Consider the following 18,988-nt stretch of genomic DNA (forward strand, 5'->3'; position numbering starts at 1 on the left):
CTCTGCCTCCCTCATTCACGGAACATTCTGCGGATAGCCGTATTCTGACGTGTTATCCTCGCTCGTTTCGCCAAGAAATCGCGGAACGTTTTCCGGCAATCCACCGCTGCTTCTCGCTTCCAAGTGTTCATTAATTCTTAATTCCTTCGTTCTGCCTTCGAGCGCATGTTGCACCGCGAAAGGGGTCGTTTCGTTCTCTCGGAATGAAGTCAAACAATGTATCGTGGAATAATCGTCGGGATATTAATTAGAGATTAGTGAAAGAGAGAGATGTTTGTTAAAATCCTTATCGTCTATTTCCTGAGAAGTAAAATTGCACAAGAGTGCCAGGGGAAATCTCTCTAGTTAATATAAAGAATTTATTAAATTAAGATTATAATTAAGCGTCAAATTTTTTAGTGTTTTTGACTGATAAGTCATCGAGATACTATATTTTTCGTAATCAAGTTCAAGTCTAATAGGATGCCGCAACTCTGCGTCCGAGTCCAGACGGATTTTAAAGCTACCAGTGATATTCGCCGCGATCTGCGGAATCCTCTTATTTTCTCAGACACTATTATTTTCTCGGGCAATTCGACAGAGCGAGTTGAGCGGGACAGGCGGGACTTATTCTCGAAATTCTCATCGCAGTTCTCATTCCATCGAAACAAATAATTCCCGAGCGAATGTAATTTATTCGGAATTGAACGCAATTAAGCAATAGGGACACGAAAAAAGGATAACAATGGTCGGAGTAACGTTATTAATCATTCTCAGAAGCTGCTGTCACGTTTTCAATAACTCCAATAGCGAGGGGCAGTATCATTACTCAAATTCAATGCAATTAAACGAACAGTGTATATCGCTGATCAAATAACTGGTTTCGACAATATAAGTCTAAGAAGGGGAACGATATAAAAAAGACGACAGCCGTCTTGCAGTCATTAATCGTCGTCATCTTTTCCATTCCAAATTTGAAAGCGCTGTCATTTTAGCGTGAGATACCTGTTCGTATTTTATCATGAGAATTACTGCCGAGCAGCATTGTTATTTATTACTTTCATCCAATGCCATCTATCGAGCGCCGAGTCTGAAACGACCTTACGTTTTTGAAAGAGAAAGCCGAAAAGCTTGCCGCGTAGAGGGATCTTTGCCGCGAGATTGCAAGAATGAAACGAAAACTTGAAAACACGGGGTAGGTCTTGAAAGATTCGAAGGTGAACTCCTTCGATCGTGCCGAAGTTTGAAAAGTCTCAGTCTCGAGCCTGAGCCAAGATTCGCTCGGCAAGAAAGATTTATGTAGATCACGACGATGTTAGTGCGAACGGATCGGCTTATTGTACCGCGTGGAGAACGGGTTGCAAATTTCCAGGTAGACCGAGAAAGATGTCGAGAAACATTCGCGGCTCAGACCTTCGCGAAAGATCGCTTGTAAAACTTTAACGCCCGTTTTCGCGCCGCGATGCTTCTAGACGAAGCTTTACAACGTGATTTCGATTACGATCGGCGCCAGGATACAACCACAGCCCCGAAAAACAGAATCGCTAAGGTCTTGTGGAATGTCGATCAGAAGTAAAGATATCGATATTTACGTTTCATGAGATTTACTTGATTTGTAGATAATTACATGGATACTTAAATCTTTATTACGCTTTATATGTAAATATTGAAACTGATTCATATTTTCAATTAGTGTTCAAAAATGTTTCCTATTTTGACTTTGATTTTGACCAGTTTTTAATATTGGCCTCAGTAAAAAGCGCAATGTTTAGGTCATATTGGATAAAGTTATCTTATAATGTTGCTATAATGTTAATAATAATTATATTTATTTCTATATGTACCAAAAATATATATGTATAATTGGAGTAAACGACTACAAATGATAGTTCTATATACCAAAGAAATATATAGAACTATGAATATAATTATTATTATTACTAACATTATAACAGTAATGACTACACTGAAAAAAAGATTGGCTGCTGTAGTAAATTAGATGGTAAAATATGGCATAGCATTTTTAATTGGTTGCAGCAGTCAAATTTTGGTTGCGTTAGCCTATCCGCAATGTCAGTATAGGATTTCGATAGATTAACACAACCAAAAATTGACTGCTGCAACCAATTAAAAATGCTATGCCATATTTTACCATCTAATTTACTACAGCAGCCAATCTTTTTTTTCAGTGTATAAAATAATGAAACCCCTAACCATAATTGTTCCATATCATGTAATTATAATACACAAATATCAAGTACTTTTCTCTCAACGTAAGGTGGATGTTCAAAATCAAGAAAGCGAATGAGGATAGAAATAGGTGGATCGGTTGCAACGAGTAATGGAAGGTTATGGTAATGTTCTCAGTCTCGGCACTCACCGTTAGTTCCGGGGCCGAGCTATCAAAGGGGGATAGAAACTGCTCCTAGGAGTAGTTATTTCACCTCTTGAAAGCGGCTTCGGGCAAGTGCATAGTCGCGGTAACGATCCGGACCGAGGCGTTCCGCCGCGGCAATCTCGTAGCCCCCGGAATGCAGGCCGCGTGCGTTACGGATCACAACATTCTGGGGCGATACTCGCAGCTTTATCACTTGCCAGTCTATTTTTAATGGAACTCGCAGAGATACGCAATGTAGGTGAACCCTTTAGGTGAGAGGCAGATAATTTTTCCTCTTGAAACGTGTTCGGCTTCATGAAATCGGGTTCATAAAATGAACATTAAAGAAAACGTATAATAACGTGAGAATTGTAAGTGTAATACGAGTGGAATATGAGCTATAAGCAATAGACGAGAAAACACTTGACTGATTAAAGACAGAGAAGAATCAATAAAAGATAGCAAAGTGTGATCGGAAATAAAGAACATTTTAAGGCTCTTGTTCAGCTCTATTGTCTCAGATTGTGACGTCAAAAGCGAGAATATGCAATAAAGATTTCTGCAAAATATATTAATATGGAAATATGTTTCAGTAAAACAACACTTAAGTAATCCGATCGAACCGGCTTATAAAATATACCGAAAACTCTTCTTTTGTTTTGTTAATTAATAAATAACCATTTATCTGGAAATGAATTATGCATAAACAAAAACAAAATAAGCTGTATTCACTGATAAAATGTCAAATTAATAATATATGGATATAAATATTTAATTTCTCCCCGAAACAGGAAGACAATTTTCAATATATTTTATAAGTCTGTTGTATTGATTGCAAATGATGTTTTTTATTGAAAAATATTTCTCTTCAAATATAATTTGCAAGAAGTTTTATTATATATTTTCTCGCTTCTGATGTCACAATATGAGGTAATAGTGATGAGTAAACAGAAGCCTTAATTATATCGCAAAATTGAGAATAAAAAATAAAATTATTTATTTTAAAACACTAATTCCAAGTTTTGTGATACATTTACTACAAGGATAAAATAATCGTCAATATATATTATAATGCATGAATATATCAGATTTATGAATTATCTTATGACTAAATTCGCCATTTAAGCGTCCGGTAAATATAAAAACGTGAAATATATATATATATATATAATTTTTAATTTTTGAAAATTGTAGTATATTGCGCGATGATTAAATCACCCCGTATATCATCGGATTTGCTGAGTAAAATAGCAATTGCTGTCCATTATTTCTCTGGGTTTCTATTATGCAATTCGCGATAACAATAACTAGGATTATTATTTCACGGCGGGAGTTTCGAACGGGAATTGTAGTTTTTGGGTGGAAGACTCCTTCCTCTTCTGAGGATCTTTCTTTTCTCTAAGCCGTAGCGGCTTAGAGAACGGCTTTAATTGAGCCTCTTCAGATCGCGCTCGCAGATGGTGACTTTATTATCGACATTCAGTATAATTAAGTCTGTCTAAGCGGCGGGAAGGCAGCAGATCTCTTCCGCCTTGCCATCGTAATCTACAAGTACTGGAACGTCCGCCTTTCAATATTACATTGACGTTTCTCGTTGAACAATAGACGTACTTTTACTGCAAAAAAATTACGAAGAAAATGGACGTAGTACGGTTCAGGGAGAAAATGTATATGAAATGAAAAAAGATATTTTATTTATTTAATTGCAATTCGCATTCGGAGCCATCGCGTGTAATTAAATAATGCATAATTTATAGACGCAAATTTTTATTTCATTTGCAACGTGAATTCTGCGAAATGCGTGAATAATTTTCCACAAAAATGACGGGGAGCTTTAGCACGCGGCGCAGTTGGTACGCCATAATTCTAACATGAGCACAGTATTATAATTTTAATTAGAAACTAGTTAATACACTCGTCATATATAATAGTAAATATTTAGTAGTATACGTTCTCTGTACATGCGACTGTTTATTTCGATATAAATTAATATGGCCAGTCGTGCAGATGATTCGTAACTAAAATAAGATGATGACAACTGTAACTTCGTTATTAATTTCATGCTACGTTCTCGAGAGCACCGCTAATGGCCACGAAGCGATATAATGGAAAATCTTTGCGCACGAGGTCGAGAGATTTATCGCAAATCCGAAGAGTTTATTACGGAAGATGTAGAATATTATCCCGCGGCATAATTAGCCGTGCGCGAAATTCACTGGCATTCGCACCAGCAATAAATACACTGGATGGATCTCCCCAGCGGCCAAAGAGCTATAAGCACCCCTATATCCTTTGCGCGATATTTGATTTTCGTTCTGTTAAGCGAGCAAATAAAATTAGATTTTCCAGGTGCGTACTCAAACGAAAATTTCTTTCGCGGCGGGACTTGATGGGATTCCAAGAATCTCTCGGTATCGCGTGTCTCTCGCGGAAGATGCATGGTTTCGATAAAAAGGATTGCACATCGAGAGGGGGTAGGCGATCCCGAGAATTCCTCTAGAAAAAAAGACGGAAACAGGGGATGGCGGGAAAGAAATAAGAGCGAGGAGCGTCGGCGCGAATTTATGTTCCGCATGCATGGAAATTTATGGGCCGCTAATTGGAGGGGTGGGATCGGCATCGAGGTGAAAAGATGGGAAACGGAGATGAAACGCTGGAGTGCGAGAAGCCGGGGATGTATGCCGCGCAACTTTTAGAATTAATTCCTGGATAAAAGGGCCGGCCACACGGCCTTATACGGCCGGCGGGCAGACCCGACCGGAGGGGAAACAACCGTCAGTTAACGTTTGTCAGGCTAATTAATTAGCAGCTGGCTGAACTTTCTCTCGTCTCCCCCGTCTTTCTCGCTTTCTTCTCTCTCAATATCGGGACGTTAAAATTAATCTTTCCTTCTTAAGAAAGCGCGGCGATCTCGAATATCATCCGTCGCGAAGGGTCATCAGGACATGAATTTTACCAAGTCACTTTATTTATGCCTCTAAAGGCTAAAATGAAATTAATTTCATGTTAGAACGATTTAACACTGAAATGGCCTCGTTAGCATTTGCTGCAAATTATTCATATCGCAAGTAAGCGCAAAATTAAAGATCAGGTAGCTATGCTTTAATTACCTTTAACTTTTTACGAGGCAACATTTGCCGCATCTCGATCTCGTTCAGATTATTCTTGATATTTCCAGTTGCTCTCGTCCATTTTAATTGGACTATTTTTATCCTGCTTAATCCACGTCCAGTTCTTTCGTAAAACATTTACGTTTGCAATTAAAAACACTTATACACTATCAACATTGCACTGCAGGGCTGGAAGCCGCTTCGGATCTGAACGGAAACTCGACTAAACCGCGAGCGTACGATGCAAACTTCAATAAAATTGCTCATAAAATTATTAGCGAGTACGGTCGGCGGTAATAATATCCGCCGCGCTTGCGACGAAGTCTTGATCTGCTTTACATCGCAGTTAAACGAACGCATGCATGATACGCTGAGGTGTAACTGAATTACGCGTTAAAAACTGACGCTGGAGCGCACCCGTCAAAAACGGAAGCGTTGTTACAAGCGATGGTTGGTTGGTGTGAAGAAACGGGGGCGTGATGAGGCGAGGTTTATCACGCTCGTAAATTCCGCGTTAAGATCTAACGCGCGTAGCGAAGGAAACACTAGCCATTTAACTATTCATTTAGCCTCGGTAAACTGTCTGCAAGAAACGATTCGGTATAACTTTTTACATAAAGAAAGATTCACACGTTGCTGCTAACTTTTTCTCCTTTTTTTTTGAGAATTTAAAATATACCTGAGAATTATGAAGCATTTTTATATGTGCGATATATTTTTTTTCCTGATCTCTTCTTTCTTTTTCTTGATATATTTTGAGACGTGATTACGAAGTTAAAAGAAAAGACATTATCGAACTCATGTCTATTTCATAACAAGTATTTAAGGATTATAAAAAGACACCTAGATTTTTAATTTTTTAATCTGCTTGAGAAGATGTAGTTCATCGCTGCAAAAACGAAAGCTCTTGCGTTTAAAAGCGTTTCTTGAAATAGAATTTTACTCCTTCGTCGCGCGCACTCGGGTTATTTCTTCCGAATTGTTGCGATCATCGTTCGCCGCTGAAGAACTGTATTCTGTAGCTTGGTTTTACTCACTTTTATGTTCTTTTTCAACGCGTCGTATTTTTCAGGTCAAGACAGCGGTTAAATGTTGCATCTTCTGAGCATATCATATCCGCGATTATATTTCTTCCGTGAAAATGATGTTGTAGTTACGTATTCTTAATTGTGTGTCAATCTTTCCGCTTGTTTATCGGTTATTCCAAAATGTCACAAAACCGTGATATGTGAAAACACAACTAAATAACGAAAGTTTACTCGGTATAAGTTAGATCTCTCTGTTTGAATATTTTGCTGTGAATTTTATATACATATCTAATTTTGCAAACTGCGCGCCGACATATTTTCAATCTTGAAATGCAATTATAAACAGAATTAGAGTAATAGTATATATCACAAATTAAATTGACAATCAGTTTAATGATTATATTGATTATACTAATAAGCACCTTAAAAACAGCAAATAATTTGTTGTTAAAAATATTATCTCAGGGATTCAAACCCGGATCTTCCGAAATCACAATAAGTATTATGTAAGGACACGTATTGCTTAAGGCAAGTGAAATAAACAGTGTCATAAAGACATAACTAAGTAGCCGGTATAAGCTACAACATTTGAATATATTTTGGTCTGAATTTTATATACGTATCCAATTCAGCAATTCCAAATTGCTTCTGTCGATCGTCTCCATTTAATACGGGAATAGTCACCTGGAGTATTTTTACATTTCAGCGGCGTAAAATTATGAATTGTTGTAAAATATTATTTTGTGCATGGATATCGTTTGACATATTTTTCTTTTTTAATAACTATTCTTTATGAACCTTTAGATATGCAATTTGAAAATTCGCAATAAAAAAGCGTTACATTAATAAAATTTTTATTTTTTTTAAATATTGTTCCGATATATAATCTATTTAACGTGCTTATTTCGTTTAATATTTGTTTGATTTCTATTTATTTTTTTCAGAAAATCATGATTAAATTAATATCCATAATATTCTCAAACGCTAATCAATCGGAAAACAATCAATAATATTCAATACGTTGTTAATAACAGTAATTTTAATTGAAATGTAAAAACATATGAGGTGATTGTTTACGTAAAAAAATAATAATTTTTTACATTGAAAGAATGTACTAAATTTTAATAAATCATTTGTTTGAATAGTACCAATTAAATATTTACTAAATTTGAAGACATTTATTATTGTAAGTAAATGTTTAATTGATACTATTCAAATAAATATTATTATTATATTTTTTTTCATTGTTCTCACTCCCAGGTTAAAGATGTGTACTATCTATCTATAGTAGATATATCATCGTGGAAAGTGCTACGCGAAACTGTGTGTGTTCTTTATTCCAATTTTATCCGAAATGGCTTCCCATGTATAGAAGACAGTAACACGAGTTATAAATAATAATTAATTTCTCTTTACACCCTATTCTTGTTTTATTTATTTATCGGTTAAAGCATGTTCTTGTATCTACCTATGAAAAATTTATGAGATTATATTAAGCTTGTATCATCACACCAGAGATTGAAGTTATGATTCGACTGATATTTAGCTGATCAGAAGAAAGAAAACTGATATCAATTTAGTTAATTTTGCTTTGATTGACGAAATTCCAATTCAATCTCAGTTGAAATCTCTAATCTGATATGGGGACTTTACATAAAGTAGCTTAAAATTTTTCTTAAACGCATATTTATAGGGAAATCTTCGTCTATCTAATAATCTATCTAATAATTAGCTCGTTATTTACATATAAAAATTTAGGTATCCAGCGACTCTGTGCGAACTGGGAAACGAGATCATTTTCCATCGTCGCCGTGGAAATTTCGTTAGGATACTCTACTCGAGAGAAGTTATTTTTACGAAGTCAGATTTAGGAGCCTCACTCGGGTGGATGCCGCACTTTAATCTACATCGAAATTCTAATGTGGCGCGTTTCTTTAGCATTTTATGCTAATGCTTGCCGCATCGTACCCCCTTAAAGTTCACTTTGACAGCTTTACCGACAGCGGCAGCTGATGAAAACGGCGACGGTTCGCGAGACGCATTTCGTACATGTGAAAGATGGGAAGAATGAACCAAATTACCTACGCCAAATTTCTAGCACGATTTTAAATTAATTGAAAGACTTTGGAAAATTATATATATATTTTAAATCTAAAAAATGATATTTTTTAGATATTTTGATAAATAAATTTTTGCTGCGAAAAAATATTGCCTTAAATTTTCTCAAAGTGAAGATATGTATTTATACATTCTATAGTATAAATGTTTCACATTCAATTATTTATCTAGTCAGAATACATAACGCATCAAATAATTATTATCCTGTAAATTGATAAGACAAAATCTTGTAAATTGATTGTTGTAGAATTTGTAGCATGTTGCCACGATTTCTTTTCCAATTCACTTCTTTTTCGATCTAATATTAGAGTCGAACTTGCCGGGTGTTTCACTCAGCGAGGCTCAGAAAGACACGGTTCCTTTTAATAACCCAGCAGAGCCATCGTCCATTATACGGCTCTCACTTACAAAGTATAATATCTCCTCGTTTTTACACTTAGTATGCGTCCAATTTTAATACTCTTGCATCTATTTTCGTTTGCTCTTCCGCATTTTTCTCCGTTTTTCTTCTGACGCTCGCTCTTTCTGCTTCTCGCTTCAAAGAAATCATTTTCTATTCCGCTTCATCACGCTCAGCAGACACGCCGAGAGAGAATTTCCGTGATCTGTATATCGTGCGAAGAAGGAGGATCATGCATCGCATCGAAGTCAGTAAGGTCATTGATGATGTATTCTTTAAACCAGGAAATTTCTAATTATTTCACTTCCCTGACACAATAGCTTTTTTTAATAATATCATTTAATACAAATTATGTATAAAAGAATCTTCATTTGTGTTACAATTTGAAGATAAAGTCAAAGATTTTTTTGTTATTTCCAGGTAACTTTTTTATTCCTCTGCAATGAAAGCGTTCCAATTTCAGACACTGCAAATAATTTCTCACACATACAAAAGTAAAAAAGCTATTTATTTCATTAACAATTTAATATACGCTTTAAATTTTGTTTGATATTAATAATCGTGATACGTTGCATAGCGGAAACAGAACATTTTTATATCGATGCTTTTAAAGACCTTCAGCTGTGTTGGATTTTAAAATAGCTATATCGATTATTATTCATATTATATTATTATCCAATATCTAATTAAAGGCTTATTGTATATAGACTTCAATTATTATATTAATGTTATTATTATTATATTGTGCTAACAATAAAACAATTAATGTAAATAAGCCTTCAATTATTCGCCTCTATACGAAGTCCTAAAAATACAAAAAGACCAAGTTCGATGAAAATCACTTCGTCTGTAAAGTAAAATTTGTATCATTCGGAACTTCGGCAATTTGTATCTTTAGTACTTTGGGCGACGCGCGAACGTCGATCGCAATTAGTCCGTTCCTTCGAAGTTTGCTTAATTCGTCTCCACTTTTCTTCTCTGTTACAGAATTCGAACAGCCAGGTCGCGATCGCTGGACAAAATCAGGTATCCGGACCTGGCGAGACTCAGGGCGGACCCAACACCGTACTCCGAGTCATCGTGGAGCACCTGCTCTATCCGATCACTCTCGACATACTCTATCAGGTGAGTGAGCGAACAGTGCCACCCGGTACGTGACGGCCCCAACTCATTTATTATTTCTTCGTTTTATATTGAAAGCGGTCGCAGTCGGTACGCTGAATGCAGTATCGCGTGTAATGCGACGATGAATTATATACATATTCAAGTACATACGCGTATGTATGTTAGGAAGGGATGGAAATTTTTCACGAGTTTCTACGTGACTGTGGCGTGTTGCAGGAATTTTTTTTTTGAGAATTTTTTTTATCAGTTCAGATTCGAAAGAGAGAGAGAGAGAGAGAGAGAGGACTGTTGTAAAATTATGAAAACAAAAGAAAAACATAACTTCGCATGCAAACTCTGTGTTTGCGTGTTCCCAATGAAGGGAAAGTGTGTCCTTAATTGGAGGACGCAGGGAAACGAAAGGGCTAACGTAATTTAACTTCAACGGAGGCCGTCGCCGAAAAACATCGCGCGCGCACCGAGAGTTGAATTAGTCGAATTTCACAGACAATCCCGCGGTCGTTAACTCGCTCACGGATATTTGATCAACGTTTACAAGTCGGGCGTAAATTCCGCTTGATTAATCCGCGCGGCGCGCGGAGTTGCAGCCGCGGCGAAGTTACATCGCGCTTTACATATTGAGTGCCTCGTTGCGAGCGGTACCCCGGCGACTGTTTGCAGTTTTAAAATTGAATATACGTCGGTAGCCTCGCGCGCCGAGATAACTGAATTCTAAATAATTGATTGTTAAAATTATAGAATAATCTTCTTGCCGCGACCATCGGAATTGTCGAGATTTTGCCTGGCTCATAGTAATACACTTTGCGCGATATTCGTAAGACACGCTAATTGCACCTGCCGCGGAATCGACACTTTGCTTTGTTATCGCGCGCGAAATATTTGGAAGATAGTGAATTAAATTGGAGCGGTTCTAAACGTTGCACCGCGATAACAAGATTTATGTATGCAGATTCATGTAAATACGTGTTGTAAAAGTAAATTTATCACGAAGAAGTGAAAGATAATCAAATAAAACAATTTTATAGAATAATAAAATTGATAGTCTTATATTTTGTAGAACTTCTTCACACCTCATTTTCGTCGACAAATGCGCGCATTTAGCATATAGTTAACGTTATACATATATCAAGAATATAAGAAATAAATAAAAGAATTTTATAGTATAACCAAATTGATAGTTTTACGTTTTCGTAGAGCTTCAGATCCGTATTCACACTTTATTTGTATTAATAAATGCGTGCATATAGTTTACATTACATATATTCATAGAACCTAAGAAATCAATAAAAGAGTCTTATAGACAAATCAAATTCATAGTTTTATATTTTTATAAAGCTTTAGATCCATATTCACATTTCACTTTTATCAATAAATGCATTTATGTCTTATGAAGTTAAGGTGTGAATACAAATCCAAAGCTCTATCAGTTTGATTAGTCTATAAAATTCTATTATTGGATTATCTTTCGCTTCTTCTTCGTGATCAATTTACTTTTACAACATATAACAGAAGATTACGACTTCGGAAAATAATGCTTCGTAATCTTAAGCCGAAAAGGAGATCGAAAAATCATTTAATTGTAACGTATAACCTTTTTTATTATTTTCACGTGTAATTTCCTCATTCATAAAAATAAAATACCTTGTAATCTTGCGAGGGGCGCGCTAATGCACGAGACGGCGCACTATTTTTCTCTTGGTAGGAAAACAAAGGAGCAAATATTGCTGGTCATCATTAAGGGTGGGCGAGCCTTATCCCTGAGGATACTGGATAACAGGATAACTGAAGTGCTTCCGGGTTGAGTGGCCCATGCATTTTTAATCGTGCTCAATAGCGCAGCGAATAATATTCTCGGTGTACATACACGAAAGCCAGTCTTTCTTTCACAAGTTTGTGAAAACAGAATGTTTACGCTTGCCACTTTGTCCTTAACCGGCGATATTATTTTTACATACGATAAAACGAGCAGCAAAAAAATTCTTTGCTAATAAATTTTTATTTGTGTTCGTGACAAATTTTTATTGTCTCACTAAATGAGTGCAACGATAAATTGAAATTGTCGGGAAATATGAACAGTCATGTTGGAAAACAGACAGTTATACAATTTGCCTCATATTCCAAAAATTGTTGAAAAATATAGTTCACAAATTAAAATAATTACTGAAAAACGTTTGATTCATTATTATGTCGATCGCGGCATAGAGGATTTTTGCGTTTCTGTGAATTCCCTTTTGAGGAATCGCGAATGCGAAATGGCGTGTAAAGAAACTATCTTTAACGCTATCGATTTATCCAGAGCGTCTGGAATATAGGGTGCTGTTTCCTTTTTTCTCGCGTGGAATCAGGTCGTTGCGAAACGGAGAGTGGCGCGGGAGCCGCACTAAGCCGATAATGGACCGGGCAGAAAACATTCCCGGATTACCAATCGACGATTGGCCGGCTACATGTTCAGCCGTGTGTAAGTAGGCTTATACCAACGGTTTTGGCAGGAGCGGAACTGGATTTGTGTCTGGCTGTTCGCGACTTGTAATCAGCTCGAGAGATTAACCCACGTCAAAGCCAGCCACCTGGAGCTTACTTATTGCTCAGACGAATTCTTCGATCTATTAGGGTATCGTATGATTTGTGTTATATGAATATAAGAAGAAAATGCTTGTTATACGGATTGACACTTTTCTCAAACAATCCGGATGAACTGTAAAATGACTAATTCGACTTGATGAAAATACGAGCCAGAGAGATAAACATTTAACTCTGCACTCAAGTTTCACTATACGATTAATGCCCGTTTCTACCAACGTAAATTAACTTTAATTTAAGTTCAACTTACTCTTCATCTTTTTCTAATTCTTGAAAAAGATGAAGAGTTAGTTTAATCAAGATTAAAATTAAACTACATTGATAGAAATGGGATTAGTGCGAGAGAATTACATGTCAAAGTCCGTTTATATAAGTTGTCTTAAACCTTGAAATATTAATTATTTAATTTTGCGCTGTATTTTGAAATTTTAACGACGCGAATGAGTTTATTGGATACATTCTGTACGTTCTGTGCGCTGCGCGCGCTTTGTCGAAGTCTGATCAAAGCTTGACTTGTTCTACTGGATATAATCCGACGGTGCTTTTGTGAAGAAAGCGTATCTTTTTTTTCAAAAGGGATTTTAAGCATCGCTTTGAAATTCTTGATTTACCTCTATATTTATATATTTTCATATTTATTATTATATTATTTTATGTTTCTAAAAATGTTGAAATATTATAATAAATTGGAGATTATAATATAAATTATGTACAGATACCTTCAAGAATGTATTTGCATCTAAATATGTAAAAAGCACACATATTGCGATGTACATTTCACTGTTAATTTTATTATCCGCTTCTTTTTAAGACAAAGAGAGTTTCATGAAATTTCCATGTGTCTCCCTGGAGTTCTCCTAACTTTGCTGAAACAATCGCAAGTGCGGTTTCCCCAGTTCTTGTATTCAGGACTTCGATTGTTTCTTCCGGCCGAATTGAATTTTAACTTCGTTCTTTATTTGTTCCCGGTTTATTTGTTCGGTCGCCGCGACCTCCTCGCGCGATTAACCGATCCGCCTCCGGCGGCGAAGCCAATTTACGTAGCGCGCGCGGCGGCGATGTTTCTTCCACCCTCTCTTGCGTCTCTCCGTCTTAGAAATCCTCCTCCGATATTTAACTTTACGATCTCCCGAGTCGAGGCGGCTAAATGCGCGCCGCGAAAAGTCTGTCCTCGCGGAACAGAAACTTCTCGCGCGACCCCGCAGGAAAGAGAAGAAAGGTCGCGGTCCTGGGAGAGTTGTGAGAAAGGGAGGCAGGTGTTTAGGCGCGTATTCTCGGTGCAGGATACGACGCGGCGCTCTAAAAACTTTGTAATCCAGCCGATACTATTAGTCGGCATTCTTGCGAAAATTCTTAATGACCCATGAGCAAAAATGTGTCGCGCAGAAAAAAAGGATTGAACTTGTGAAGTTTTTTTTGCAGAGTTTTTCCTCATTATTAGGGATCTCGAATTAACATACAATAATTTTAATGAATTGCAGTATAAGCTCTAGGGCTGGGCAGTTTAATTAACAGCGTAATTATTTTGCGGCTTTTTGTATTTAGTATTAGGATTAATATTTTAGAGATATTAATATTATTTGACAAATAATATATCGATAACAATAATCGAGCTGTATAATGAAAGTGCATGCTTTCTCCGGCATCAGATTATCTATTTACAGAAATCTATTTTGTATTAATTTCACATTTTGTTCTATAAAAAAATTAGAGTGCATGATAGGTGGTTCTAAGAATTCTTCTCTAAATCCGATTACGAGACCAGCGGATGGAAAAACTCGTGAAACGATGGCGACTCGAACGATCCGGTTCTTCGCAGTAATTTCCGCTCTGCGTCTTTTCTTCGCGACGCGTTAAAAGAATGCATCGCATTTTTTCTCCAGCTAGCACTCCGCGCTGATCTCGAGAGCGCGTCGAAACTTGAATGTAAAACCGATCGTAACGTTTACGGATACGCGCAGAACATAAAGGGAGAGACGGCGGGCTTTTAACATTTATGTCCCGGTTAAATAGTCTGGGAACTCCGTCGAGGTATACACGATATAAACTGCCACTGCTAGGACCCAACGTCTGCCACCTGGGGACGCTCTAAATCTCATCTTGTTAAGGTCCGTGCCAGTTTGAAATAGCGACCGCAGCATCATCGACGGCGAATGAAGGGTGATTTCGCAAAATGCGGTAGATTTAATTATCCTTCTTTCATTCCTTTTTTCTTTTAAAGTCGCCGATCAAACCAGTCTTCTTAATAAAAAGTTATTTTAAAAATTACAGCTGATGAAATTACTCTAGATGAAGTTACTCCGAAATAACATATTATGGAGTTGTTTTAATTTTGAAAACTTTCCATTTTAATTTTTCATTGATTTTTTGTCAAAGTTATAATTAATATATGAATATAAAATAATATTGACAATATAAAAGCTTTGGTAAAAAGTATTAGGCACCTGTAATTTTTTTATTTATCTGGAATAATTCTTTTATTTATACAGCTTTCTATTAGTTATCGACATTATACATAAGTTTAAAAGTTTCTAAAACAAAGGATGAAATTCGCAACAAATGACATAAATCAATTTTTGAACTAAAATGTTAAATAATGTACCTAGTATTTTTAGCTAAGGGTGTATTTATAGATATAAATCCAAGATATATATATATTGTATATAAAATCAACACAGTTCAGCGAAATTATGAAATATATTATTAAAGATATAAATTCGATACATTTAAAAATCGATGATTTATTCTGACATTACAAATCATTGAAGCTTCATATAAATTGATATTGTGGTTTACATAATGAAAATTATTTGAAATCGTGAATTATATATAAATGTGAAATGATGGATTTTACAAATGGACCGTCATTTAAATTTTATATTCAGTAAAATGTTTTCTATACAACACACACGCGCGAGAAGAAAGTCCCATGTAATATTTTTTAAATAAAAGCCGTTGGTAGAATTATCCGAATATACGGGGTGTTTCGCGAAACTCGAGATAGCAAAAACAACGAGCGAAACAATGGATATAGTAAATTAATCTCTCGGCGATGGCCGGCAGTTTCGCGATGTGATCTCGATGGAGAACGGCGACGGAACCCAAAGAACGGTGACTCAAAAAAAACCAGAAAGAGAGTGTGAAAATAGGCGATGAAAGGGGAGGAGTCGAAGTTAGCACGTACAGAGGGCAACATTAATCACCTGCCTCCTCGTCCTGTATGATTAATGGCTGCTGGTAACCGTCTAATGTCTCGGTTCGATCGTTCCAGTTGTTCGTTCGTGTACAAACAAGCGCTCCAGGGCGCGAGTGTTTTACGCCTTCAATCCGTTGGAAGCTTCAACTCCACTAAAATGTGCAATTACAACGATTAATGTTGCATAGATCGAAGCGATTATTTCGATTGTTGCCTAGTTTTTAATTACACGTGAAAACGTCCATGCCTTTTTCATATTCCAACTGATATTTGAGCGTTGTAGCTTACAAGAGAAGCGCCCACGTTCGGACGAGCGTCTAGTTTAACTCTCCGAAACTGAACTCCAAAATCTATAACACAGTTACTGATATTGGCGTTATGAGACTATATCGCTGCTTTGATAGAAAAATGACGCATCTCGAAGTTGGCAACTTTTTAGAAGAGCATTTTTTAAATTCTAAATTGGAATAGAGCGTTTTAAGGAACCTTTTGAGTAAAAATGGCATAACTTTATATTTTCTATATCTGTTCGGAGAAAAATTTCTTCTTCAACGATCCGAAAATTCTGATGTCCATTTTCAACCAGAATTTCAATCAATACAAATTTTTTCCAGTATATTTTAACACCGATATTTTTTCATGGTTTTAACTCAAAAATGTCTTCTATTTTAACATTCTGAGAACAATATTCTAACATTCTGAAACAATATATATAAACGATATACTTTTATCTTTTAGCGATAAATTGGAAGAATTACAAATTTTTCATTTTATGATATCGTTTTCCAATAAAAAAATATATGTTTTAAAAAAAATATGTTTTAAAAATGATTTCCTACCGTTATCTAAAAATGCTAATTTTTAATAGTTATGTTAGTTTTCTATTAAAGTGATGATATGTTGATTAAAAGGTACTAAAAAATTAATTTCAAAGACTTAAATTCTGAAATTGAACTGGAAATTATAAAAATTCACACAAAAATATTATTAGGCACCAAAATCCGCCTTAATCGATTATGGCTCCGTTCACATTATTTATGTTAAACATTTTTCAGTCTATTTTTATTTAATATTGTTTATAAGAAAGAATGAATATACTAAATGTATTTTAATAACCATATAATAATGTAAATTTGCCCATGTAATATGAAAAATGTAATTGAGATGGGTCTAATAGATCCATCATCATTTCCAGAGGGATATAATTGAATGAGTTCAATAGATCCACGTCAGCTCCGGAGGGTTAAACATATGTCATGAGTATCGATGCATTCGTGACTATATAAATTTCTACGTAAAGTACCTCGTTGTGCAGGATGACAAGGGCGTTTCGCAGTAATCGACGAAGTTTCACGATATTTATCTCAAGTTTGCTCTGAATTACACCCCGTTCCCGTTATTCATGTTAATGGAGGGTGAAATTGCGTCATTGAAAGTGCGGACTTGCGAAGGAGAAAATGGGTGAAAAAAAGAAAATGATTTTCGCGACGATATCTTCGATGGCGTTGTGCTCTCGCCAACACAAGGATATTAAAAGTTATCTCGCTAATGGGCAATGCCTATGACACAGCTTTTGAAAGCCTGCTTGTGGCCTGTACGGCCCTATAGTTACATCAGGATGCATTTTGTAGCGATTAATAATGCAGCCAGCATTAACAGTCCCAGTTTATATATCGCATCAGCCACGCGCAACTGCGCAATATGCACTCTAAAACCTTTTTATAGGATTTGTGAAATTCTCGCACGCAGGTTACAAATAAGTTGATATAAATGTAACTGTTTCCATTAATTGTTAAATATAATTATTTCTATAAATTTTATTACAATTAAAAGTTTTTAAAAGATACGAAAAGCTCCACGTGATTGTTTTTTCGAAAATTCTGCACTTGAATCGATTTCAAAATTTGCAATACCTTTTTTCCTTTTTTAAAAACATAAGTCTTGATCAAAAGAATTAGACACCTTATTAATCATTATTTTATTTTACTTCCAAATTGATTTATGACATTTGCTGTGAACTTTTTTATTCTTTGTTCCAAGAAACCTTTCAACTTATATGTAATATCGGCAATCAATAAGAAACAATGCAGGCAAAAGAATTCCAGGTAAATAAAATAATGGCGTGGATTTAAAACTCCTAGTGTTTACTTCAACACTATTACGGTGTGGATTAAAACTTACTATTATTTAAAACTTAAATCTACACCATGTAGAAGTTAATATACTGCATGTCAGCACCAACGCGCGAGAGTCATATACACAGAAAAAAAAGACTATTCTTAAAAATCAACCATAATATACTCATTATAAATAAAAATATTGCAATATTGGTTTAAAGATTTTAGGTTTGATTTGATTAAATTTGTGTTGATGCAAGATTTTTTATTAACAATACACTTGCATCAATACAAATTTAATCAAATCAAGACTGAAATCTTAGTGTGTTGTGTGTGTGAAGCAAGATTACAATATTTTTGGTTATATACGTATATGAGTATATTATGGTTGATTTAAAATAGTTTTTTTTCTGTGTAGACGCCGCATGAGATTTAAATTCACACCTATATTTTTTAGAATATATGTTATTAATTCCTGCAGCTTGATCTCATAAAAGGACTCGATTTTTCGTACGTTGGTTTCACAATAGGGGGAAAAATCCATTTCGCCCGCCGACAAATACCCTCACCGTGATCGCGAATAGCGAACTTCTCTCGGGTCGAGAAAAATTGATCTCGCGCGTAACTATAATTGCACGACTCCCGAACTGCAATCGTTGTGGCCACGATACGAAACATATTTCCCGAAAGAGGAAAAATCCGCGCAACTTCCAGAGAAACTTTTGCGGAAATCCCTATCCATTTCTCGCGGAAGTCCACCTGCCGCGACGCTCGGTGACGGCGAGGGGAGGGAATAAGTTCGAACCTTTTCGTCCGCAAACTCCGACCTGCCGTCAGACATCGAGATACTCTCTTGCCCTCCCATCGTCATCGGGTGTCCCTTTCCTCCCACGAGCCGTCGTGTCTAAATGAATAACGACGGATCGCCGCGACGCGGGAATTACGTTGCTGCTATCGC

At 36.0% G+C, this 18,988-nt stretch overlaps 1 protein-coding gene across 3 annotated transcripts in view; it reads left to right on the forward strand.

Moving 5' to 3' along the window:
- The window catches only part of heph (polypyrimidine tract-binding protein 1 heph), a 375,570-nt gene that overhangs the window by 321,127 nt on the left and 35,455 nt on the right, over window positions 1–18,988 (forward strand). For all 3 annotated transcript variants that reach the window (XM_018461600.1, XM_018461599.1, XM_018461601.1), the window contains one exon: window positions 10,000–10,137. In XM_018461600.1, the coding sequence (XP_018317102.1) occupies window positions 10,000–10,137 (138 nt within the window). The remainder of the gene's footprint in view (window positions 1–9,999; window positions 10,138–18,988) is intronic.

Source organism: Mycetomoellerius zeteki, unplaced genomic scaffold (assembly GCF_001594055.1).
Source record: "Mycetomoellerius zeteki isolate Tzet28-1 unplaced genomic scaffold, Tzet1.0 scaffold124, whole genome shotgun sequence".
NCBI classification, from domain to species: Eukaryota; Metazoa; Arthropoda; class Insecta; order Hymenoptera; family Formicidae; genus Mycetomoellerius; species Mycetomoellerius zeteki.